Raw genomic sequence first — 27046 nt, 5'->3', positions numbered from 1 at the left:
CTCTCTGTCCTTTACAAAGTCAATGAAGGGAGATAATGCTTACATCAAGTGCTGGAATCTCCCAAACAGTAAAGCTGCAATTTCTTTCCATTGCCAGTACCTCACAGATTTTTACCCACCAAAGTGTCATCACCACGCCTTGTGGATCGTTCCAATGACTAGCCATCGTCAACATGGCCACTTGTAGTAGGTGGATTATCAGAGAAGCCCTTGGTACGCATGCAGAGTTATCCCCCGTTCGGGTCCACATTCTCCAATACCAATACTAACGGGACCGTCCAGTGATTTCTTTGATTTGCAATAAGATCTCTTCTAGAATGTGGTGATCGCCGGGCATCCACACACCATTTATCCCAGGTACCCCACCATGTGACACCCCCTCCAACAAACCGGGGAGAGCCCAAGGCCCATTTTGCTTAATCTTTGGGGCATCAGATATCATCTAAAACATATCTTAAATGCATATTTCCTGACTGTTATGCACCTTGAAGACTTCTGTGCCCTCCTTCAAATCTGCTCCCAATCCTCTGGTGTTATAGGCACTTCCACTTTGTTACTTCAAGTCAGCATATATGCATGGGTGTCCGATGGCAGGTCCCCCTGTAAAAGTTGATAGATCCTGGTCACCCACTTTCAGCATAAGTCATCCTTAAGTGTCAATTCCAATCCTCTAGGTGTACGGGTGCCCACCAGAGGGTCCCTGTGTGTGATGCCCTATGCCTCAATTGGATGTAGTGAAGCATTCCTGTTCGCCCACCCTGAATTCTGATTTACATTCCTCGAAAGTTAGCAGTGCAGTCCCTTAGTATAATGCCCCCAGAACCAAGGCCCCAAAATGTGTACCAGGCTTAGCCATAGAAAAATCTGCATTATTCAAAACTGGAGACAACAGGCCCAGGCTTCGGGGCACAACAGTTCGTCTCAAGCCTGTATCCCAGTGTTCAAGTGTTATATATGAGCTGTCCAAAAGCCTCCCTGGCTTTAATACCCAGCAACGGTAAATGCTTCAATGGCTGGGTTATGGCGGCTTGTCCCGCCAGTGCTTCTCCCCCACCCCGGCTCGAACAACTGAACAATTTGGGATGCCAGGAATTCTTTTTAACGACTGGGACCCCTAAACCCCCCACATTTGGGCTAAGCATTATTTTCCTCTGAATTCTTGGTTTTCGTTTCCCCCAAACATACTCCAATATCCTACACTGGAGTGAATTTCGGCATGGAAGAGGGTATTTTCAATGGTAGACTCAGGAAGGGATACCGCAGCCTCAGAACCAAGGTAATTTTGAATGCCGTTATCCTTCCCTTTCAAGACACCTCCTGGCGCTCCCAGCGCACCAAATTCTCTCCACTTGACTTCCACAAGGCTGGGAAATATGTCTCCTGTAGGGATTGAACGGTGGGGGTAACCAGACACCAAGGTATTTTGTAGGGTCTTTCTTCAACCGAAACAGATATCGCCATCAGCGCATTTAGGTCTGCTGGGGAGAGAGCGAGACGTCGAGGCCCAGGGACTTACTGTTGATGGCAAATCCAGAGACTCTCTCAAGTTCCTCCAATGCTGCCGAGAGAGAGATGCCAATATTGCACAGTATCACTGCTGCGTCTTCTGCATACAAGGCTATTTTATGTTGGATAGTGCTGCAAACTATTCCTAGATGACCCAGTTAGACCCGACGGCACATGCTAGTGGTTCAACCGCAAGTGCAAAAATGAGCAGGGATAGGGGACATCCCTGTCGTGCCCCCTCTTAATGGCTATCGAAGATGTCATCTGACTGCTTGCCTTAATTTTTGTGGTCAGTGCTTGATAACCTGCCAAAAGAAGCAGCTGGGACTTCTGTCCAAAGCTGACAGCGCTCAGCACCTGCCTGATATAGTTCCAATCTATGGAATCGAATGCCTTATGGACATCGATCGACGCAATTCCAAATTGCTGTTTTGTCCTGTTGACCCCACCCCACTCTAGTAAATCTATCAGTCTCCAAATATTGTCATTTGTGTCCCAGTGCCTAATGAATCCTGACTGGTCTGGACCTACAATATTCAGAAGAGTTCACATCAAACGTTCCCCTACCATAATAGCAAAGATTTTCCCATCACCATTTTGCATAGCTATCTGGCGGAACAAGGCCAGTTTCTTGCGGTCCTTTCCCGGTTTTAGCAGCAATGCCGTCACTGACTCTGCCATAGACTTGTTGACCATCCCCGATGCCAGGAACCAGTTAAACAACTTGGTCATATGGGAGGGACAGGACTGCACCAAACACCCTGTAGTAGGCATTAGTGAAGCCATCCGGCCCTGGGGCTCTATTTGTTGGGAGTGACCATATTGCCATTCAACATCCTCCTTTGAATTTGTTGCCTTAAGCTCCTCTTTGACTTGATCATACATTTTTGGGAGCCAGACAGCGGTGAAGTACCAGATTTGGGTTTCCTCTTACTTGGGGACATTTTGGAGCATTATCCCGTAGTAGGTTTCTACCAATCCCAGTTTTTCCTTCCCCCTCATAGTGGTCCTGTCCTTCATCCCTGAGACAGACAATGTCATTGCAAATGTGGTGCTTTCTAAGTTTGACTGCAAGGAAACAATTAGCTTAAGTAGTAGGAATGCTTAGTTCTGAGAAGGTCCTGCGCTGAGTGATCAGCGCCAATAAATTCCAACCGACTCCGGGCTATCCTGAAGGCTCCGAGCGCCTTTGGTGCACCTGACCGTTTGGCCTCAGCCTCCAAAACTGTCACCTCACTCTCTACGTATTCCGTCTGTCTAGGACCTTCTTGCTTTAATAAGGCAGCGAGTCCTGCTTATTATCCCCCCCCGACCCCCCGACTACTGCCTTGGAGGCATCCCAAATCACATTCCACCCAGTATCCCCTGGGGTGTTCTCAAAATAGTAAGTTAGCATTTCCTTGATAGCAGACCAGATCACAGGGTCCCATAGCAGTATATGCATAAGAATAATAAGTACAAGCATGTTCTGACTTGTGGAAGAAACTCCATAACTATCAGAGAACAATCCCTCAAAATCCTAGCCAGGGCCTGGATGTTATGGGTATCTGCATCACAAAAGAACATACAATGATAAGAAATCAGATTTGACGGGAAGCAGTGAGCTTCTTACAATGGGGGGGGGGGGGGAGTTTGAGAGACATTCTGACCAGATTGTGAAGGCCAGTAAATGGAACAGTCCCCGGGGGCAATACATAATTGGACCTACATACATTAAGGACAACGAACATTGGACATTTTTTTTAAGTGCAGGTAGGCAGTACCTCCAGCGGTATCCAGTCAATTTTTTTCGAAAACATATTTTTGAAATGCCATTTTGTCGAAAACAAAATGCCGGAAAATATTTTTCCGAATTTTTTTAATTTTATGTATTTTTTTCGTTAGTAAAAAAAAAGGTGTAGAAAAAAAAAACAGGGGGGTTGGGGGGACCCCCCATTTCAATTTTCTAAAAAAAAAACTATTTGAAAAAATCATTTTTCTGCACTTTTTTTGCTGAAAAAATGGCATTTAAAAAATGTGGCATTCGAAAATATCACTATAAACCACCTCCAGCTGTGCTCAGAATGGGACCATGATCGGTGAAGTGCTAGAGTGGAGGCAGATGAAGTGAGGGACAGAGGCAGGTTAGAGGCGAAGGAAACATGTTAACTAGCAGGTACATGAGAGGTAGGTTAAGAGGGTAACCCGAGAACACAATTAAAAGCCCTTTCCACCACTACCTCTCCTTCACAAAACACGCAGAGGATCAGTCGAAATAAATAAAAGAAGGAGTCCTGTGCTCATTAGGGATATAGACAATTACCAGGGAGAACACAGTCCCAGATATGTTGCACTTAATAAATATCAGTCTTCTGGGTCCCTTATGATCACCTCTTTTGTGAAACATAGGTCTGTTTATGATCATTGCAACCCCCCTCTTTTTTGTATCTGCTGAGGCAAAGTATTTCAGGTTGTACTGCCCACTAACCAGACACCGCGTGTCTTGTCTGAGCAGGGGTCTCCTGCAGAAACACCACTGAGGTGTCTAGCTCCCTGAGACCTCTCTCTGTGGATTTCTTCTTGATAGGGGAATTAGCCCCTAAACGTTCAGGGACACTAATTTCACTTCATTATTCATTGAATTGTTGTAAACTCTACGTACTTCTCCCAGTGCGGCAGGTGTGTGTATCCTTAAGTGTATAGACTTCTCTCCCATTGAACTGCAGGTAACTTTATTATCAATGCAAAACATGCAACTAACTCCAACATGCCCAACCAAATAATTACACCCCTCCGTTTGGGCACCCCACCCTTGACCCCCAACAGAATAAAAGTAAAAAATAAAGAGGCAAAAAGAAAGGCGAGATGAAAGCAGGAAAGGGGGAAAAAAGACTGCAGAACTTCACCCTCCATGGACCCTGGAGTCACAGTGTGTCCATGCACATCAGGGTGGAGTGTGGGGCTACTAACCGGATTTTCTTCAGAAAGTGCCCCCGACCTGGGTGCCCAACCAGCCTATAAGTACTGCTGCAGTGCATTCAGATGTATTTCATCGTCTGGTGTCTCTTTCCTCTATCAGAAGGGCATTGGTTTGTGCGCATTCCCAGGGTTGGTCTGTTGCTGTCCATCCACATAATGTTCCCTCCACAGATCACTTGCTTCCTCCAGTCTGACAATAGCTCTCTGCTTTCGCTCAACTCAAAAGTAAAGCCTTCAGGGAAAACCCCACTTATAGCCGATGTCTTTCTCCATGAGCCAACTTGTCGCCCTCTGCAGGACTCTCCTTTTTCTGAGCCTTAGTTGTGACAGATCTTGGAACAGAACTATCTGAGCTTCTCTTAAGTGGATCAGGGGTTCTTTTCCTTTGTGGAGTAGAAGTGGACCCTTGCACGACATCCAGATTCAGGTTTCGGGTCTACTGATACGCATAGTAAATTATATGAGCGTGGTCGAGTTGCGTATCAAGGCCAACAGTTTCACCCTAGATTGATTTGAAGAAGTCTTGGACAAAAGTGCCCAGGTCCTTATATATTGTTTTAGGTATACCTCTCACTCTTACGTTATTGTGACAGGACCTATCTCTGCATCCTCCAGTCTTTCCAGGACCTGTTGCACTATGGTCTCCAATTCAGTAACCCTAGTCTCCAGGGCCTCTTGCTCAAAGGCCTGCTCGCATAGTTTGTCCTCCAGGTCCTCTAGTCTCTTTCCCGCCCTTTGCAGATGGTGGTTTAGCTCTAAGATAGTGTGAGTCAGTGCCTCATTACCTCCCTTGATGTCGGTCTAACTCCAGTAGCAGTGACTGTAGGTCAGCTGTCATCACAGATCCCCACCCCCCCCCACACCCCCGGTGACTTAGTTGCCTCTTGGTGCATGTGCACCCGAGCCACTTCTTGTAAGGACCTTTTCTTGGCAGCTGCTGCTCTTGAATCAAGGTTTTTAAATCTCCTGCTAGGGTATATTCTTCGCCATAGTGGACCTTCTCATTGTTCCTGTTCTCACCAGTTGCCAGGCAGGGGTCGCCATCACATAACATGATCTCAGCACCCCAGTCAGGTGCTGTGCCAGTCACCAGTTGCGCTCTCTGGAGCACTGATCCACATGAGGGTATCCCCCAGCTATGTTTTTCCAATCCTTAGTTGCACAACTCTGAACCGGTGTTCCAAGCAACTCCTCTCTGTCTCTCTCTCTCTCCGCCAGCATGAGCAGTCACTGGGTCGGCAGGGACTGCGGGCCATCCACATGCCCCTGCATCACCAAAGAGCTTCTGGGAGGTGCAGATGGACGCCTGTGATGTTTCCACTCCCTTTACTGCTCTTGATCTGCTCTGCATCTGCCGCTTCCCTCACCCATCCTGTTGTTGCCCCGGGCCTCTGTCCTCCGAATTTCCGATGTGTGGGTCGCTCACAGCAGCCTACCTGGTCGTTGCATCAGTCTGGGTCTCTCCTTTCATACTGGGAAAGCACGGATCTCACCGTGGGTTAGGCCTCCGGCTGCTCCGATCCAGCACTACGTCATCTGCTACCTTGAGGGATCTCTTGAGGTGCACAGTCTCCTCTACTCTGCCGTTCTCCTGCCCCGAATTCAAAGGTGACGCAGAGTTTGATGGGGATCAGGGAAGAGGGGCAGGCTATGGAGCTGACGGCAAACAAACTGCATCGGTCCGCTGCTCTATTACCGCCCTCCCACATTAGACATTTTTAAGTGCAGGTAGGTGGTACAGCCAGCTGCATTAGGGATGTGACCATGATGGACGAAATGCTGGAGTTGAGGCAGAGAAAGTGAGGGACAGAGGAAGAGTAGAGGCGATTAATTTATTTTTAGCTGGAATGCAGATAAGAGGGTAGGTTAAGAGCAGAACTCGAAGGCGAGTAGGTAGGCTTTTAGTTTGGTTTTGAACATATCTGTGTTGATTGTTTGTCGCATGTTCAGGTGGAGAGATTCCATGCAAGTTGTGCAAGAAGAGAGAAAGAGCAGAAGGGAGAGGGAGGTTGAGGTGCCACAAGGGTCATGGAGGAGGCAGAACAGAGATTCTGAGAAGGCTTGTAGAGTTGGATACAGGAGGATAGATATGGTGGTGCCTTACCGTGGGATAGATTTGTGAACCAGGAAAAGCAATGCAAATGTGGCCCGGTTTTTCAGTCATCCAAGCTGGTGATGGTATGAGGAAGTAGGTGTGAAGTAAGGGAGTTCAAAAGTGTCCTGGTAGCGAAGTTAATGCTATTGTCAAGAGGACAGAAAGCATAGTTGGGGAGACCAAAGAGGATGCTGGAACAGTAGTCCAGTTTATAGAAGACAAGAGTGGTTAATAGATGCTTGGCGGTGTTGAAAGGAAGGAGGTGCCCAATTTTCATAATATTTATGAGCTTGAAAGTATAGAAAGTGTGAGAAGGGTCATAGATGACACAGAGGTTTCTAGCTCAAGAAGAGTAGGGGTGAGTCTCAAGTGGGAACTGGATAGGTATGGGAAGAGGTGACAGAGTATTTGGCAGGGAATAAGAGCACTTCTACTGGGGTAGAGTTTAACATCAGAGTGCACAGCCTTCCAACATTTAATGGCAGAGACACATTTGGACATTTTGATAAAGAGATCAGAGGGGAGTTCAGGAAAAGAGAAGATGTGCGTCATCCGCAAAGAGTTAGTATGAGAACTCAAAGGAGGAGATTGATGCCCCAAGAGCAGAGGAGTAGAGTGTAAAGAGGAGAAGACACAAGACAGAGCCTTGTGGAACACCAACAGTTAGAAGTGTGAGTTGAGAGGTGTTAATGCTTCAGGGGACAGAATTTGCGAGGTGCCAGGTAGGATTCCTTCCAGGAAAGGGCTTGATTGTGAATCCCAAGAAGAAAGAGTTAAGGAAATATGAGAGACCAACAGTGTCAAAGGCAGTCGAGGCAGTGGACAGGTCAAGGAGAATTAGGATAGAGGATGGGTTGGAGTGCTTATCAGAGATGATTAAGTTGGAGACATTCATGACAGCAGTTTCCGAGGAGGGACAGTTGAAACCTGCTTAAAGGGGGTCTCAAAGGTTGTGGATGTCTAAGACAGGGAGCACTGTGTTCAACTACCTGTGACCCCTCTGTATGGCATCAAGCTGCCAAAGAGCTAGTGGAGTCTCGAACTCTGTGCCATATACATGGTGAAGGATGACACCAAAGAGTCCAATTGGCTCTAGCAATGTTTGTTCTTCTAAACTGGTCTTGGTGCGGTACATAATGGGTTCTCCGTGCTCAAGAGGAAAGAAAAGGGATGAACCATCGGCAAGCAAAAGGCTCCAAGAGGATTTATGGGATTACATAAAAATGCATTCCAGTGAGCCAGCTGTGCTGCTCTTTGTGGGTTTTATCACCACCCTAGCACATATCTTTGCTTGGTTGTGGAATGTTGGAAGTGATGCTACTGTTGGAGATCCTCTATAATGTAAGGTGCAGTTAACTTTTTTCTTCACATTACAGTGGATGCACGCTATTAACGCTGGGTGTTTTGAAAGACTATGTTGACCACAGGGATTTTTGCTGAATAGTAGAGCCTCTCCAGGAGCTATTCCCATAATACCAGGCATGGTGTGTGCCCTTTCAACATATTTGCCCATGCTTTGAATGTATTGGGATATGGAATCTGCACAGTTTACAAAAAGTGAGGTTATTCAGATGCGTGCAAGCAGTGAATCTGGATGTGCGTGAAGCGTGCAGGTGAATGATTGTGTGAGTAAATGCAATTTATCAGTAGTTCTCCATTGCTATTGAGGTTGTGTTGCTGAGCAGCTATGCAGCAGCATGTGTTGGGTTGTCTTTTACCTAGATTTGTGGTCTTATTGAGGTTTCCATATGTGGCAGGCCCAGGTGCAAGAGCACTTAAGTGTTAGCATGTGACAGGCCTGGACAGTTGAGTTTCTAATGAGTTCTGGGTGTGGCCGACTTAGGTGTCTGATGATGGTTGGTTTCTAGCTGCAGTTGGCCTGGTGTTGGTACTTTGGTGCTGCATCTGCACTTCAAGGCTGTTCTTGGTGCTTGCATGGATGTGAATTTGACTGGATGGCTGCACACGGTTCATAGTGATAATATCGAAAACCAAAATCTCGAAAACCAAAATCTCGAATACAAAAGGCCGAAAAATAAAATATCGAATTTTTTTTTCAATGTGTTTTTTTTTAAAATGGGGGGGTTCCCCCCCCAACCCCCCTTTTTTTCATTTTTTTTTTATTTTACCCCTTTTTTTTACTTACCTGACCCCAAAAACATATATAAATAAATAAATAAAAAATTCGATATTTTTTTTTTTGATATTTTTTTTTTCGGTCTTTTTGTATTCGATATTTTGGTTTCGAGATTTTGACTGACTACCGCTGCACACATCGTAGTGTTTTCACCTTGTTTTCAGTTGAGCATAGGTTTTCTTTAATGATCAATTAAGGCACGTTGCTAGTCATAAGCATGTAGAGTGATCTGCATTGTGTTAAGCGTTTTGGGCTTACGCCTTTGCACATCTGAGTATTGTGGGATTTTGTTGTTGTACTGTTTGGCTTTATGATAGTGGAAGGAGGGGTGTGTTGCATGGAAGGTAGCGTGTGTTTTGTGTTATGATGGCACGAGTGTTGTTGCGTCTGGTGACTGAGCTGTCGAGTGGGTGTGTGGTCTGTGAATGAGTCGTGTGTCTGCCTGTCCTGCTGGCCACCATGGCAATGTGACAGAATGTTGAAATGTTGCTGTGTGGAGGAGAGTTCAAAGTATGTTCAGTGAGTGATCTGGGTGAATGTTCCATGTGCATGTCAGATGGGTGCTGAACTAGTGTAAGAGGTAGCCGGCGTGTGTCTGTCATTTTTGTACTTTAGGGCTTCCCAGGAACTTAAACAAGTAACTTCGGGAAAAAAGCCTTCTCATAATTTGCACCTTGACCTCCAGCTTCAACTGTTGAGACCAATCCACTTTATAGCGCGCCTCTGCCCTGGTAGCCATATGGGCTTCTAGTGGATAACCCAGCAAACCGGAAGTACAGTTGCAAGGGGGCTTGTACTGAAGTCCAAAGTCAAGAAACAAAAAAAAGACTGGAAAGGTTTTAGTGGACACAGAGTTAGAAAAAGGAACATCAAAAGTAGAATTATGACCCAGCAAGTACCTATATCTTACCTGATGTTCCCACAGCCAGATTTGTAAAAAATTCACAGAATGTGTAAACTCCAAATATTAGGGGTCATTCAGAAAATACCTGCTTCCCGATTAAAGTACCTTCGGGAGAACAAGTGGAAGTCCGAAATTTCATTCAAATCAATGTCTCCCCTGCAAAAGCTCCAACTCAAATGTACATAGATTATAGTTGGGGCACAGATTGTGTACTGTGGTATGCCTGGCTCCTCCTTCATGGATTCTTTTTGGCACTCTTAAAAATGTTCAATTTCTGCTAGATTGTGAACCTATAGGCAGGGCTGAATCAGTGGTGTACGTGTCTACTATAGTGTGCCTTATGTCACATGTTAATGATATACCAAATCAAAGGCACTTGGTAACGTTTCATGGTATGCACCTATGACAAACACTGGAGAACTTCACATAGAGCCTACTGCCCAATCATAGTAGAGAATCAACTTTGGGTCTGGCGGCATAGCAAACAATAATACTTGGTTAAATACCTAGAGTAAAGGTATAGTTAAAGAGTCTAATTGCAATGAAGCATTATGCAGTCTCTTGTTCACTACTATATTTAAACAATTAATATTTAAAAATGTACTACTTTTAATGAAAAAAGTAAAGTCTGCACCCCACTCTGCTAGAGGCCAGAATAGTAACAATGACTCTTACCTGAATAGATGGATAATAGGTGAGCCACCGCTCCAGGTGGGTATAGTACCACCCAGGGAGCAAGCAACGGCTCTGAAGGTTCCGCAATGCCAGAGGAGACTGTGGTCCGGCTGTTATTACCTGGTAAAATGTATAGTTCAGGGCAGCAGGGTCATTGTGAGTTCGCTGGTGCTGAGGAAAGAAATGCACAAAAATAAAACAAAAATGAAAAATTGTATAAAATATACGCAAGTAAACCAAAACATATAAACGCAATCGGACCAATCACAAATTGATTGTCACACTTCACTAAACGGGACCTTCAGAGGCAAAATAATACATTTTCTGGGGATAAATATGTGCACATTTATTATCCTCCTGTACATTGAAGGTACTGAACAAACCTAGGAGCTTCAGATATTTGATCTTGCTTACTACCTTGATCTCTAAATCCTCACCACTTTTCACCTAATGTTCCTTGCTCGCATCTTCCTGGTAAAGGGTTTCAATAATACAGTGAATGGACTGATATTTATTAAGCAAACTTTCTATCAATTTACTAGAGTGAATATTCTACACTGGGATGATCCATTCAACGGGCATTACAGACATTACATGCTATGCTTCAATTCTAGCTTTTATCCATCGTCCACTCACTTTAAAAACACAAAGTACACCAACCTAATATGAAAAATAGATTGGAGCATACATTCTCTGTGGGTTTCTTCTTTTTTACACACTAAGATAGATCAGAGAGTTAAGTACTTGTCTCTGACATTTGTTTGTGACCTGCAGTTACACGTTTGGATCCTGGCCGAGACTACTCAGCTTTTTATTGTTCCTAGGTCGATAAGTTGAGTACCATTGGAGTAATAAGTACTGCTGTTATTTCAGTGCTTAAAGGTATAAGGAATCAAGCATGATGCACTATATAGAAACCCGATTATTATTTTTCTGTCACATGAATGTGTAGGTCATGTTTGGCTTCCAGTGTTCACAATAAGTATTGGAAGGTCCTCCAACAGCAAACATTAAGTATAACTAACACAGCTGAGGTAATTTGCAAAGAACTACAGGTTTGTGTCATCATTCACTATTCAAAATAAATTGTTAGCACATGTGACACATGCAGCCTCTGTCTTATGTAAGATGTGACTTACAGTAAAGCCAGAAGAAGAGGCAAGTAGTTTAAGCTTTTGATTTTGCATCATGTAGGGCTATATTTATGCGCCGAGATATGCAAGCCATCTTCGCCCATTTGTTAATAATGAGAATGTATATCACGCTTTCTCATTTAGTTTTTGCAATTTAGTCGAAAATAAATAACAGGCAATAACAGGAATAACATGGCTAGCAGATAATTTGTGAAGCCTAGGTTTCAACCAGAGATGTCAGTAAGCAATTAGTTTTAAGAGACTGATCCACAGGTGGCTGTGCGTACTATAATGGTTATGGCTTTGAAATAGTCCTTCTTGACAATGGAACAATTTATGATTTTTAACTTTTACAAAGCACACATGGTTGGCTACTTTAATGTTTACACCAGGGGCATAGTGCAATAATTTTTTAGGGGCAACATATATTAAAGTAAGGTAAGTGGGCTTATATAGTACCCTTCTGCCAATAACATTGGCTTCGCTGCACTTGACTCGGTACAAAGAAAAACATGAGTAGGATGGATGTTAGTGGGATGAGGGGAAAGCCGATGTCGAAGCCTGTTGTGTTGAGTGCTGATCGAAAGTACCCGACACCTGTGCGCTGGCATGGAAACACTGTGCTCTGGGGAGGGGGGGGGGGGGCAGTGGGGAGTTTTCACTGGAACATTTTTGCTGTAAGGGCAGCCCCTGGTTGGTGTGATGGGTGCTTGTTAGGCAGAAACCTGTGCAGTTCTCTCTGGGACCACTGCAAAAGATTTAAGACTATAGGTGTTTGGCAGTAAACCCACTTGGTAGCAGTCTGTACCACACAGATTCACTTGGTAACTGTGGCTGAGCAGTCAGACTTCACTCAAGAAGAGTTAGGCAGTATACAGAGTATTCACAATAGGTCAAGAGAACACAGTAAAACAGGTAAACACTGACCAGAGCTTGGTGTAAAAGAGATATAATTATTGATTTAAAACCACATCTAGAAAAACACACAGAACTAATAGTAAGCAATTCAGAAACACGGTCACTAAAAGATATACACTCCCTTAAAAGAATATTAGACAAGTCTTAAGTAAAGCCCCACTTATTTTCAGACAGCAGTGAGCGCTTAACGCAGATGGCACTCTAATAATTCGTTTTAACCGGGAGAGAAAAGCAGAGAATAAATTGAAACAGGTCCCAACACTTTAACAAGAACACAACAAGAGAGGAAGGCAAAGTAAAACCATGAAGTTAGAGTTCAATAGGCTGGATCCACTTTAAGAGGATCAAATGAAATGTGTCCAAGGTCACACGGTTGCAGTGCACAAGAGTCTTGAACAGGTTCAAAAAAGGAGTTGGACCATAGAAAGGGACCAGTTAGGAGGTCAAGGCGGCCAGCTCAGTCCAGAAGGTTAAGGGGTTATTATTACCTTGTAGCAATCTTTAGAAAGGGAGGCCTGGCGGACACGGTACCTTAAAGTGGTGAGAATACTCCAGCGGGGGCAGTTGTTCCTGGCAGCGGATGCAAGTCGGTGCTTCGTCCGGGGGAAGAGAGGGTCTCGTCGGGGAGGAAGACAGGAGTCTGTTACACTGCCAGGGAAGAAACCAGCCGCAGAGTTTCTCAGGTAAAAAGGAGCGGTCCTTTGGTTCGCGGTCCAGTTGTAAGTGGCTATCCGGTTGCCGGGGTGCTTGGCACGGGCAATTGGACCACGAGCCGGTCTGGGGTGCGAAGCGAAGAAGGTAAACTGGTTGTGCCCACCAGTCAGGGGAAGAAGCCTCTCCCGCCCGGAGATGATCTCTGTCGTCGGGACATGGTGAGTCGGTTCCGCAGGGCTCCACCGGTGGTGTCGTCGTGGTCGGTCGGCTCAGCTTCTCCCTCGTTGGATTCTCAGGTCCTGTGGCGACTTCTGAAGTTCCAGTCCCCAAAGCCCTGCTTTTATGCAGCATACCCCCATTCACTCAGCCTAGCTGTCAATCAAACATGCTAAGTGGTGAGCCGGCCGGCTCACCACTTGGGCCAATCACACAAGAGTGCGACTTGAGTTACTAAGGTAACTCGGTCCAGGGTGCCTAAACCCCCTCCCACACCCCCTGTGGTACCCAGACAGAGTGGCACCACTTTTGGAGGCTTCTGTGGAGAAGCCCGCCAAAAAGTGGAACAAAGGGCTCGACTTGGGTTGGAGTCACAGAAGAGAACACAAACGCCATTTTAGAATTGATTCCTGGCAAAAAATACCAACCGGCGAATTCATATTAAATAAATAAACCGGCGGTATGTTCGAGGCTATGAGAATTAAATAATTAAAGTTGGTAGCCTCGAACAATGGGAAAATCCCATAGGGATATATTCGCGGTCGAATATGAAAAGTAGTTTCCACTGCCACCAGCCAAAACTCGATCAGGGGGGACTGAGACGTGCCCCCTCGACTAACATACCCCGGGGCAATCGAATTGCCCCGACCAGTACGTCCACAATATGATGGTTTGTACTGGTTTCTGTTAATAATTTGGGACTAGTAAAGCCAATGGTGACTTTACATGCCCTGGGAGACAGTAGTCAGTCCCAGGGTATGGAGTCTATAGTGGGGTGGCACTATGACACCCCTGTGTCACTGCACGGAGGGTGCTGTGTAACACACACAGTAAAAACACATGAGACCCTATGGAGTAAAGGACCCCATAGCCCATAAAACACATTAACAGTCAAAGGAACACCATAAATCATGTCCAAGAGTGGGAGAAAAAGAGTCTCACTCTTGGCAGGAAAAAAAACAAACTCCAGAAATCCAGCAAAGCTGCCGGGGGACTCACTAGGTTAAGAAATTCAGCCTAAGGAGAGAATTCTCCCTAACAGTGCTGCAGGGTTGACTGGTTGACTCACGATGGAAAGGGTTGATGTTTGTTTACTACACTAGACCTAGATGGTATTAGACTATTTGACCTAAAACAATTGACCTAATGACCAATTTTATTGAATTTTACATGGGTGATTTGGCCTTCGGGCAATTTGGTCACATATATTGCAAAATACCAACCATGGAGAGCAGGGGTTGCGAAGTTGATCCCATTCCCCTCCCACCTCCCATTTTCGGTCAGTTTGCTGCAATCAAAACATTTTCGGTCAAACACTCCCAAACCCCCTAGTTCATTGTCTGAGTGAGATTTTAAGACTTGAATAGTGAGCTAGGGATTAGAGAGGTGGATGGAGGGGGGTTGGATAAGGGCCCGATTGGTTTCGGAGCTTGGGGCTCATCCCTGGCAAGGGGAGGGGGGATCAGCAACACAGACTGATATCTGTTAAGTGGTCGCTTACAGTGGTCCGCGTCAGTGGATGCATAATACTTAAACTTCAAATGGGAGTTTGACTTGTTGCTAAAGAGCTTATTTCATAAGGATATCAATTTGGCAGTTGTAGACAGCCTATAGATAACGTACTTTCAGCCACTTTTACTCACTAACAAATAGGGAATTACCTACAACAAAGAAAAACAGAGTAAAAACCATCAACAAAAAACAGGAAATGGACACATAGGAGCACATGTCCCCGATCTTTAACCCAAAGCTCTACGGATATGCTTGGATCATTAGTACACATAGTGTCACAGTAAAAAAAGCCCTACTATTATTACTGCCTGATTTGAAGAGGTAATAAAATATCTTTTAGTGTTCTTAAAAAAACTAGGTGCAAGTATTGCAAAAACATTTCTGTTTTACAGTTAAAATATTTTATTTGCTTACAAAATACTCCCATGGGGAATTGGACTTATGTTTATACTCTCTGAAAAATATTTTTTTTCTTGAGTAAAAAAAAGAAAATTTGAGTAAAGTATCCCCACTAAAAAATGTAACCAGGAGCACTGCCTACTCACCTTAAAAGTGTGAGGTGTGGGATAAGAATGTAGTTCTCGGAGTGAAAGGCACAACAGATTTGTCTCTAGTTTTTTTTAAATTGTTTTTTTTAGCTTATTACAAACTTTTAAAAAAGTAAACATTTTATTCATCAATCAAATATATAAAATCCAAAATACAATATTTAAAAATTGTCGAACGGTGCTTTACATTCATTATGGCTTCACAAGTTAACAGATGGCACTAGAAGATCCACAATTAGTCTAATCAGCTATAGATTTTAACATTCTGTATTTAGCGTATTCTTACTACTTTTCAATCTCTTTACTATTTCGTCCAAAAAGGCAGATACTGCAAAAATTAGCTTATTGTTTTCACCAATATGCATCATACTCCACCATTCATTGGAAGACCATACGGTATGTTTGGCTATTTCTTGTGCCATACATCTCTGTCTTGAGTCATTCATTATAGGACAAAATAGCATCAAATGCTTTAAAGATTCATTGGCACTATTGCAGAAACGACATAAATTGTCTATTGTTGATCTTTCACAGCCATAATGTAACGTCTCCTTGGTTTCTCATGCATTTAGTCTAAAGTTCAAAAAAACTAAACGTCTCCTTTTACAAGGGAATTGGATCAGATACTTCGGAAGCGCATTTAATTTTTTTGCTTCCATCGGGGTGTTTTTCATTCGTGTGCGTTTCATACGCATTTCACATGTGTCGGTCCAATCTTGTTCCAAGAGGGTTTTTTTGACAGCGCAAGGGTTTGGAGAAAGAGTTTGAGCATCAGTTTTAAGTTGACTCAGAATAAATTCACAAGATGCTCTCCAAAGATCAAAAATAACATCAGGACAGATGCCAGTTTTTTTTTTTTTTTAGAATAAAAAATTGTGGAATGTTATCTACTCCAGAGATTTTCCAATACAGAGTTAGAGCATTCCAGGTAACAATCACAGATAGAGAAGACAAACTTAACTCATAGCGCATACATGCTGTAGGAAGGCCTTTAGGTAATTGGAGTATTCTTCGATATAATACATGTTCACATCTGGACCAATATTCATGGTCTCAGCTCCATATAGCAAGGCTGGGAAAATCTTGGTTCTGTAAAAGCGTACAACTGGAAGCATGGAGAATTTACCATATTTCATGTGGAGCTTGGCACCTTGGGCAGCTAACTGATTGCATTTTGCGATGAGTTTTTTTGTCATCGGCTCATCCATCACAAATGCTAGCACTTATTGTGATACCCAGATACCTGGCTTCCCGTACGAGTTTCAGTGACTCTTCTCCAAGCTTCCAGTTATTTTTTTGACAGTAATTTCGAGTCCGAGTTCCCTGCAAGTTCTTTAATATTAATATCTGTGTTTTCTGTATGTTGATCTCTAGTTTATTGAAATCAATATAATCTTTCAACGCATTGATCTTCCTCTGTAGCCCAACTGGTGTTAAATCTAGGATCACAATGTCGTCGGCGTACAGAATCATGTTAAACGTGATCTCCATTAAATTTAGGAGGAAAGTAAGTCACTTTCTTCAGGGCATCACCTACATCTGAAATAAAAAAGTTACAGAGTAGTACCCAAGGGACATCCCTGTTTGGCTCCACGCGCAGTAGGTATGGGTGCCGTTAGATGGCATTTTTGGTTTAGGCGAGCCTGTACATGTGTTTCAGTGTAGAGAGCCTTGATTGCTAGAATTAGGCTAGTTGGACAGCCTTTGTTCGCCAGTTTGCTCCAAAGTATCTCTCTATCAGCTCCATCAAATGCGTGAGCTAAATCTACAAAAGCGATATAGATCTGTGTTTTTTTCCTTATCGCTTCCATCTTCATGGAGTTCAGCAGGAACAGGTTTAGACTGCAACCTACTCCTTTGGCAAAACCAGTCTTCCTCACATCTGCTACTTACGATATATTTATCCAAGTTGTTAGTTGTTTCAGCAACTGTGAAGCAAACCATTTTCCTACCACATCTAGAAGCGTGATAGGACGATAATTGCTTGGCTCCAGTCTTGAGCCTTTTTTGAAAATAGGCACAATAGCAGCACTCCTCCATGTTATTGGAATTCTGCCTTCATGTAGTATCCTTTTAAAGAGTATATAGCAAAAATCTGCCCATGCATTTGCATTTTCCTTCAAGATGTAATTGGTCAAGCTGTCTGGGCCAGGAGCACGTGAGGCACTTAATCTCTTAATATTCGTATAGATATCATTTCTCTCTATAATGAGGTTCCAGGATGATTGAGGCTGTATTTCATCAGAAGTTGTACAACTTATTTTTTTAAATAGCTCACTAAAATGGGCAACCCATCTATCTTCAGTCACCATTTTACATAGGCTTGTGTTCTGGTGTCTTTCAAGCTCATTAATCGATGTCCAAAAGTCTCTAGAGTTTCTTTTAGCAAGGGACAGCATCATTGCTTCAGCATCTTTTTGTTCGAATATGGATGTATGCCATTTCAGCCAATGTTTATATTGCATATTCTTCCTTTTTTTCTTTAGCCTTCTGTGATATTGACATCTGTGATGTTTCCAGAGCTCTTAGTTCTTTTCATAAGAGTCTTTTTCTTTTGACCACTTCAGGATCAAATATGTTTTCTCTCACTAGATTTTTACCATTTGGATTAGATTGAACTTTATATATCTGAAGTAGGGCATCATATTTGAGTTTTGCTCCATTAGCTTTAATGATTGGGGTGCTATTAAGGCCGTCAGATTTTTAATCTTTGCACTATTCAATCTTAATTAGTTACCTCCTGGTTCTACTTCGATCGTCTGATTCCATTTCGTAAGCTCTTTCAGTGGTTCAATGTTGAAAGAGATAGTTCCAATATTATGATCACTTAAGGCAGTTTTCACCACTTTCATATCGACAAGGATATTTGTCATGCTTTTCGAGGTTATGAAGCAATCTAAAATGGAATTTTGATTCTCTCTTTCCCATGTCGGATGGGCTGGGATGTCGCCTGTCAGCTTTCCGTTAAGGATATCCATATTTCTTACATCAAATTCTTCAAGAATGGATTTTCTTAGACTATTTCTTTTTTTTGTTTCATTATTGTTTAGCATTAGGAGGTCGATGTTAAAATCTCCACAAATGATGATGGCAGGATTATCCTCCGTCTCCATTATATTATCTATCAAATCACATAGCTGATCAAGAAAACTTAGTCCACCAACTGCTTTGTGTTGCCAATAGAGATTTATAATATGAATCTTTACGATTTCAGAAACAGGCTTTCTTGCGTTCTTAACCGTAGTCATCTAGATATAAGGTGAAACATTTTTGAAATTGCTTATTCGAAGGCCACACTTTCTTCTTACCAAGGGAAGTAAACCAGACATAGGACACCCTCTTGGTAGAGATATCGCTGGACTAAAAGCAACATTGCAACCTTCAATACACTGAGGCACACACAGCCATGTTTCTTGCAGACAGATTATATCCACGTTAGCCAGAGTTTGCTTGAATTTTGCGTTAAATGGGAAAAGCCTCTGGTGTTCCATGATCCAATGATCTTTGTTTGTCTGACGTCGGCTACCTGAAGTTAGCTAGATTTTTTAGTGTTTAAAACACTAGCCTTCCAGCTCTAATTTTCTTCACTCGTTTCTCTCTTTTGACGTTCTTTAATTAAGTGAGCTGAAATTTCTACGCCATCATCACTCACGATTGTAACTTTAAATGGTTTCATAGTTTTTACCAACTCGCCAATTTTTTCAAAGTCCAGATCTGGCTCTTCTAGGTCGGGTGTTACAGGAATCTGTATAGTCGGCGTCTTTTTCTTAAAGTATGTTGAGACATGGATTTTCTTTAGAGTTTCACTTTGCTTCTCAATGTTTTCAGTTGCTTTTCTTTCTTCAACTGTTTTTGTGTTGATCTCTGTCAATCAAAAGCCAAGGTAGTCAAGTTCTTCAGCATTCTGTAGTATAAGATCATACACAATTTTCGAGTGGACATGCAATAACACTGTCTAGCACAGCTTCTTCAATAAATTAAACCGTTTTAATATCTTTCGATGTTATAACCTTCATGGATGGTATATGATTGAGGAGTTGCATGACATTAAATCAGTTGAGGATCAGACCATCTTCTTTTGGTTCGTTTCTCTCTAATAGTAGTCGCCAGATTGCCTGGCCCTGTTTAGTGTTTTGGAAAGTAGGATGTTTTAGAGTATGAACTCTTGTCAATTTTCCAGGCTTCATCTTGTTCCTCCTGTGTTGAATTTTTTCCTTTGATGTTCATTCTTACAATGTGTATTTTTGTAAAGTTCCACCAAATTCTCTCTTGTTTTGCAGTCAGCCTTGGGCTTCATGGTCGGTATTGAAGAATTCTGTGTATTCAAAATCCGAGTTCTTCTCGCTTCTATCGTCAAGAACTCTTGGCTCATTTTTAGATTATTAGCGTCATTATCCTCGACTGGACATTTATCAGGTCTCCATGAGGTTTCAGCCACCGTTCTTTTCCATTTTTTTTGGTTACTTCATGTAATGAGTCATTATGAACTTCTGGGAGGCCTCCATTGTCTCCGTCATCAGGGGCGTCACTCCTCTCATTATCAATTTCATTACAGCAGGTATCCTCACCTTCATCATCACTAATTTCGTATGCTGACAAATTCAACATATCGTCTGTTGTCACAGATTTTTCAAAATCTTCTAGGGATTCTTTGTTTTCAGCCGAAATAGATTGCCGTTTTTTCCATACCTGGCTCATCTGTTTTTTGGAGCTTTCACATTTCTTTTCATCAGTGTTGGAGTTGGTAGTTTGTATTGTCACATTCAGTGCTTTCAGGTTGTGTAGAAATTTACAGGAATTTCTAGTATTCGCCTTCTTTAGTGTTGTTATGTTCTTTGTCTTTTTAGTTTTTTTTAAGAGATTTGCTTTGAATAATCTCAGGATTTTTTGTGATGTCCACTACTCGTAGATCTTTTTCAAAGATGGAATAATTTCTTTTTGCGTGTTTCACTGGAAGTTCTTTATCTGATGTATCAAGACTTAAGTTGACAGTCGGGAGTTCCGAGACATCGTGTGCAGGGAATTTCACCTTAGAGGCCATCTCAGGTGTTTGTGATTTCTCAGCATTTATCGCATTCTTGTCAGAGTCCTTTCTCGTATCTGATGGAAAGCCCCCAGCGTTTGCATATGTGGAGGGCATGACCATCTCAGATGATATTCTTTTATCAATTAAGACCTTTTCTAGATAAACATGGTCTTTGCTTATTAACGTTGAGCTGTTCCCTACTCGGCCTAACACCTCTGTCTGAAGTTTTGATTCGCCAGTTAATTTCTCTTTTTCTTTGATTTTATTGTATTCTGTGAGTTCTGATGAGGGCTTTGCAGCTCTATATCTGCAGTTGTAACTGTTTTTAAATAGGGCTTATCGTGGTCTCAATTGTGATATTTTTCAAAATTGCTAAAGCTTCTTTCGCAACCTCAGCCAGCTGCTTTTTATCCTCGTTTGTACTCTTCAAAGCCTCTTTCAATAAATTCGCTGTCAGTTTGTCCTTCTGCTTATCTTTTTGCAATTATATTCTGATATCTTGCAAAGCATTTCCAGGTTGATCATTTGTGTGTTTACGAGTGCAATAAGGGTATTCTGATCCCTATAGTTCTAATTGAACTGATCATACATTTTTGTGAGCGGGGTTATTGCAATTGTTGTTGCTGACATAAGATTTGGTCTTAACTCATTCAATATAGTTTCCGTCGCTGTCTGAATAAAATGCCTCTGGGTCATCTCTTCTTTGCATCTTCTCTGTTTAGACATATGCTTTAGAATCGGATATTTATATACTTTTTGGTGGCAAGGAAAAGGAACAAGTTACTTACCTGTAACTGTTGTTCTCCAGCATGGGTCTGGCATGGATTCACATGCTCATGAATATTCCCCGTCGTCAGGCTGGGAATCCTCGGTAAAGAAAAAAAAAACAGTATCAGTTTCGTTTCTGATCTGTCTTTCGTAGTAGTAACCAATCACTGGTCTCTGCGTCATACTGACCACAGCCAATGACTGCCCTCTACCTAAGCACCGCCTCTGGCAGCCATCTTCAGATTTGGAAGCACGTGAAGTGGCAGTATGACCAAGTGAAGAGCCGCAGAGGGGTAGGCGGGAGGGTTCGCATGTGAATCCATGCCAGACCCATGCTGGAGAACAACAGTTACAGGTAAGTAACTTGTTCCTTCTCCAGCATGGGGTCTGGCATGGATTCACATGCTCATGAATAAAGAATACATAGCAGTACACACATGCACAACCACGGGAGGTGGCAAAGGCTCAACATTAAGCATTACATCAAACTCAACATTAAGCATCTTGCCTCCTCACCAGGCTCACCTCAGGCGAACAGGTTGCGCAGCACTGCTTGGCCGACCCTGGACTCCTCCCTGGAATCCCGATCGACGCAGTAGAATTTCGTGAAGGTGTGCGTCGACCTCCACGTAGCAGCCCTACATATGTCCAGCAGGGGCACACCAGAAAGGAACGCCGTGGTAGCTGCGATCGCTGTGGTGGAATGGGCTCTCGGACAGCCAGGCAGCGGTCGGTTTGCCAACCGATGACAGTACATGATACAGCCGGAGAGCCATCTGGAAATGGAAGCCTTCGAGAGAGCCTTCCCCTGATTGACAGGTCCAAAGTTCACAAAGAGTTGTGACGTCTTCCGAAAACACTTTGTGCGGTCCACGTAGAACTTCAGCGCTCTAGCCACATCCAGCGAGTGCAAAGTCCTCTCAGCCGGCGACGAAGGCGACGGGAAGAACACAGGCAACACCAAGGGTTCGTTGAGATGGAAGTCCGACGGTACCCTGGGCATGAAGGAGGGGTGCGTCCTGAGCACTACCCTCGTGTCGTGAAAAGTCAAGTACGGGGCCTTGCAGGAAAGGGCCTGGATCTCTCCCACCCGTCGTGCGGAGGTGATGGCCACAAGAAACGCTGTTTTCCACGACAGAAACTTCAACGGGGCCGAGTGCAGAGGCTCGAACGGAGGTCCCATGAGCTTGGTCAGCACCACGTTGAGCTCACACGCCGGGGCCGGAGCCTTCACCGGCGGGAACGATCTGAACAGTCCCTTCATGAACTCTTTCACCAGACGATGAGACCACAAGGACGTCCGCCCCGTGGTTCTGGTGTATCGGGAGATCGCAGCAAGACGAATCTTGATGGACGCGTGTGCCAGTCCAGCTTTGGCCAGCGTCAGCAGGTACGGCAGTACCTGGGGATCCGTAATCCGTAGAGGGTTAATCTTCTGTGCGTGGCATCAGACAGAGAACCTCTTCCATTTGTGTCCGTAGCATTTAAGAGTCGAGGACGCCCTGGCCTTTGCAAGAAGCTCTCTGCAGTCGGCCGGTATGTCGTATCCTCCAAACTCTAGCGCTGCAGGAGCCAGGCCTGCAAGTTCAGCGATTTCGGGTCGTGGTGGAGGATGGCGCCTCCTTCCCTGGAGAGTAGATCCGCGTCCACCGGCAGCTTGATTGGCGGGGACGCTGACAAGTCCAGAAGGTCGGGGAACCATATCTGCCTCGGCCACGCAGGTGCGACGAGGATCATCCTGCACCGTGACCTCTTGAGCTGGTTGACGAGCCGGATTAGCAGTGGCAAAGGAGGGAACGCGTAGAGGAACAGGCCCTCCCAGGGGAACGAGAAAGCATCGCCCATGCTCCTCGCCTGGGGAAACCTGCTGGCGAACCTCCGGCATTTGGAGTTCGTCGCCGTCGCGAACAGGTCGATCTGGGGTGTGCCCCACCGTCGGAAGAGGAGATCCACTAGATCCTGCCGTAGTTCCCACTCGTGGCACAAGCGCAGCTCCCTGCTGAGTGAGTCGGCGATGGTGTTTATTATCCCTGCCAGATGAAACGGCACCAGAAACATCCTTTGGGCGATGGCCCAATGCCAGAGGTCCTGCGCCTCCTTGGACAGTGCTGGGGACCTGGTTCCGCCCTGTTTCCTGATGTAAAACATGGTGGTGGTGTTGTCGGTGAAGATCCTCACCACCTTGCCCTTGAGGGACGGAAGGAAGGACCGGAGGGCCCAGAACACTGCACGGAGCTCCAGGACATTGATATGGAGGGACTTCTCCGTCGGGAGCCAAAGGCCTCTCGCGTGCAGATTTTCGGTGTGCGCTCCCCACCCTTCCAGGGAGGCATCCGTGCTCACCGTCTCCTGGTGGTCTGGGGTCTGGAAGTCCATGCCCGCCGTCAGATGCGCGCGGGTGCCCCACCACCGGACCGCTCGGCGGAAACTCTCGTCGAGTGTGATCCTCTCCTCAAAGCCGCCCGTCGTTTGGATCCAGCGCACGTCCAGGAACTCCTGCAACGGGCGCATCCGGAGCCTGCACATGGGAATGAGGTAGATGCAAGAAGACATCATTCCGAGGAGGGACTTGATGGACCTCACCTTGGCCGTGTCGGAAGCCAACATCCGCTGTACCTTGCCCAGGATGGACCTGGTCCTTTCCTCCGACGGGGAGGCCAGAAGGGACACTGTGTCGAGCTTCGCTCCCAGAAACAGTGCGTTTTGCGCGGGTACCAGGTGGGACTTGGCGTAGTTCACGGAGAATCCCAGGTCCGTGAGAAGTTGGACGGTCCTTGCCGTGTGCTCCACGGCGAGCTCCCTCGTCTTGGCTCGGATGAGCCAGTCGTCCAGGTAGGGGTAGACGTGGATCCCCTCGCGGCGCAGCTGCGCCGCCACCGGTGCAAGGCACTTGGTGAATACTCTGGGTGCCGACCGTAGTCCGAAGGGGAGGGCTTTGAACAGGTAGTGACGCCCTTGGACCACAAACCTGAGGAATTTTCGGTGCCCCTTTAGGATGGGAATATGGAAGTAGGCATCCTCCAAATCCAACAACGACAGGAAGTCTCCTTCCTCCAGCTGACCCAGGACGTGCTGGAGGGTAACCATCCGGAACTTCTGCGCCCTGATGAACTTGTTCAGACGTCGCAGGTCTAGGATGGGGCGCCATCCTCCCGTCTTCTTCTTCACGAGGAAGTATCTCGAGTAAACTCCGGAGCCCCGAAGCCTCTTTGGGACGAGTTCGATGGCGCCCTTCCTGAGCATCGCCCTTACCTCCAGGAGAAGCTGAGGGACGTGAAGCTCTTTCCTGGCCACGGGGGGGACGCGCGGGCACCTTCTTTGAAACTCGAGCACGTGGCCCGGGGCTAAGGCGTCCAGCACCCAACGGTCGGTGGAGATAGACTCCCACACGCTGACGAAGCTCGCCAGCCGGCCTCCCACCGGGGTGCATCGGTGGGGGCCCGACCCCACGGCCGGTTCAATCCTGTTTCGACGAGGCTTTGCCGCCTTGACCTGCTTGGCGACGACGGCGGGGTCCGCCAGACTTGCCTCGTCCTCTGTAGGCCTCCTGAGACGACGAGCGGGCCGCTTGACGGTAGGTGGAGAAACCGCCGCCGGAACCTTTGGAGGCGCCCTTGCCTCCGCTGCTCCGAAAGGGCGTCCGTCGTTGCTGCAGAACCCCAAGGGCCCGGGCCGTCTCAGTGTCTGCTTTAATGGCCAGAAGGGAATCGTCCACTGTTTTCCCAAACAGGTTGTTCCCATCGAACGGCATGTCCAGGACTCTGGTCTGTACGTCTTGACGGAAGTCCGTAGCCTTGAGCCATCCACGCCGCCTAAGGCACACGCCGTTGCCCAACTGGCGAAACCCAGTGTCGGCGATGTCCGTCGCAATAGTGATGGCGTGGTCTGACGCCACCTCACCTTCCTGTAGGATCTCCAGGGCATCCGCCCTCTTGTCGTCCGGTAGGAAGTCCAGCAGGGGAGCCAGTTTGTACCATAGCTCCCTGTCGTAGCGGGCCACGATAGCCAAGGCGTTGGCCGCTTTAATCGTCGTCGCTGCAGACGAGATGACCCTGCGTCCCATAGCGTCCAATTTCTTTCCCTCGCCGTCCGGTGGGGATGTCGATGTGGAGGCCGCACCCCCCCCCCGCTTTCTTCCTGGCCGCCGCGGAGACGACGGAGTCCGGGGTAGGCTGCGCCCGGAGGCACAGGGGGGCCATGTCCGCGACCCGGTACTTCTTCTCGTACCGGTCTCTTCTAGCTGGCGTCGTGGAAGGGTTCTTGAGGAGGGCGAGGCCCTCATCCCAAATGTCGTCCAGTAGAGGCACCGTGAGGACCGTCTTCCTCTTGCCCTTGCGCCGTTGATAAAGGAATCCTTCCTTTTTCTTCTCCTCAGGGCAGAGTTGGAAAAGCTCGGATGCCCTGGTGATCATGGAGTGGAACGATCCAATCTCGTCGGGCGGAGAAGCCCTGGTGGGAGGTGACGACGGTAGATCCTCGTCGTATACCTCGTCGTCCGTACCCGTTGCTGCCGTGTCAGTCCCCGTATCATCCCCTCGGGTGGACGGGGAGGAGGGCTGGACGGGGCGCGACGGCTGAAAAGGAGGTGGAGGGTGAATCCTCCTTTTCTTGGGCGGGGGAACACCAGAAGGTCCCGGTTCAGGATCCCCCGACGGGAGAGGTTCCTCCGTCGGCAACGGTAGTCTCGTCCTTATCTCTGAGCATAAGGACTGTATAGCCAACAAAATGGCCGCCGAGTTGTCTTGCGGCGCTGGCAGAGGGGAATCCGACGGGCGATCAGGGGCCCCGTCGGCACCCTCGACGATCTCGTCACCTGCGTCGGGATCCATCCCGACGGGCCGGTCTTCTTCCACGCCAAGGCCGTGGCTTAAGACCTCGATCAGCTCTTCCTCCGAGGTTGAAGCCGAATCTACGACGACGCCCTGCCCCCCCTTTTTCTTCCCCGCCGGGGATTTCAAAGGGTCCTATCGATGGGCACAAAAGAGGACTCCCTCCGAGGTGGCAGGGAGACTCTGAGCCCCGAGGTCGCCACCACTGGTGTAGCCTCCACAGGCTGAGCCAGGGCCGCCGCGACAGTATCGATAGAGGGCTTGGCCGGATGGATTAAGGCCTTCACCACCTTAGGTGCGCTCACCGCCTTATCCTTGAGGGGGGGGACACTGCCTCGCTCCCCCTCCGCCTTCGAGCTCAACCGGGGCCTTTCCAGGAGCTTCGCCGGGTGCTCGCCCTTCCTCTTACCCGACCCAGAGCGTTGGCTCGTGGCTGAAAGTGCCGGGGAGGGTGCGCCCTGCCTGGCGCACCGTAGAGCCCGACCATTCGGCGCTCCCGGTGCCAGCGGACTCGCGGTGCTTGGCCTTGTGTTGGACCCCCGTCGCCGGGGCGTCCTCAAAGGTCTTAGAAGACCGCTCGGATTTCTTCCTCTTCTTCTCGCCTGACGGGCTCTTCCCTTCCAGCCAGTTGGCGAGACGTTGATGGCGGTCCTTCATGGTCCGCTCCGACATATTGCCGCAAAACGCACAGTCCTTCTCCACGTGCGTCTTGTCCTCATGTAAGCAGTAGAGACAAAGGGAGTGTTCGTCCTCCTTAAAGACGTTTTGCAGCTGGCATCCAGGGCAGACCCTGAACAGCTTTCCGGGCGTCGAGCTTCCCTTCTCCTGGGCCATGTCCGGGCCTGAGAAGCTTCTGGAGTCCTCCAAAAGCGTAGCTCGACGAAATCTTCACCCTTGAGGGGCGCAGACGAATCCGACACGGGTCCCCGTTGATCGGATGGAGAGTCGGTGGAGCTTGAGGCTCTTTTGACAGAAAAAACGAAGTTTTTGAGAAAAAACGTGAAAAAAATAGCACTAACGCTCGAGAGCAGTAGCACGAGGATCCCAACACATGAACGTGCGGTAAAAATCTGAAGATGGCTGCCAGAGGCGGTGCTTAGGTAGAGGGCAGTCATTGGCTGTGGTCAGTATGACGCAGAGACCAGTGATTGTTTACTACTACGAAAG

At 46.4% G+C, this 27046-nt stretch overlaps 1 protein-coding gene across 1 annotated transcript in view; it reads right to left on the bottom strand.

Annotated features, from left to right (window-relative positions):
- NDST2 (N-deacetylase and N-sulfotransferase 2) overlaps positions 1–27046 on the bottom strand; it is a 2001368-nt gene that overhangs the window by 554891 nt on the left and 1419431 nt on the right. Inside the window, exon 11 of the mRNA XM_069610676.1 lies at positions 10276–10446. Coding sequence (XP_069466777.1) covers positions 10276–10446 — 171 coding nt within the window. The remainder of the gene's footprint in view (positions 1–10275; positions 10447–27046) is intronic.

The sequence above is a fragment of the Ambystoma mexicanum genome, chromosome 8, assembly GCF_040938575.1.
Source record: "Ambystoma mexicanum isolate Mex_15411 chromosome 8, UKY_AmexF1_1, whole genome shotgun sequence".
In the NCBI taxonomy this organism is placed as follows: Eukaryota; Metazoa; Chordata; class Amphibia; order Caudata; family Ambystomatidae; genus Ambystoma; species Ambystoma mexicanum.
This window is presented reverse-complemented; position numbering and strand designations above follow the sequence as displayed.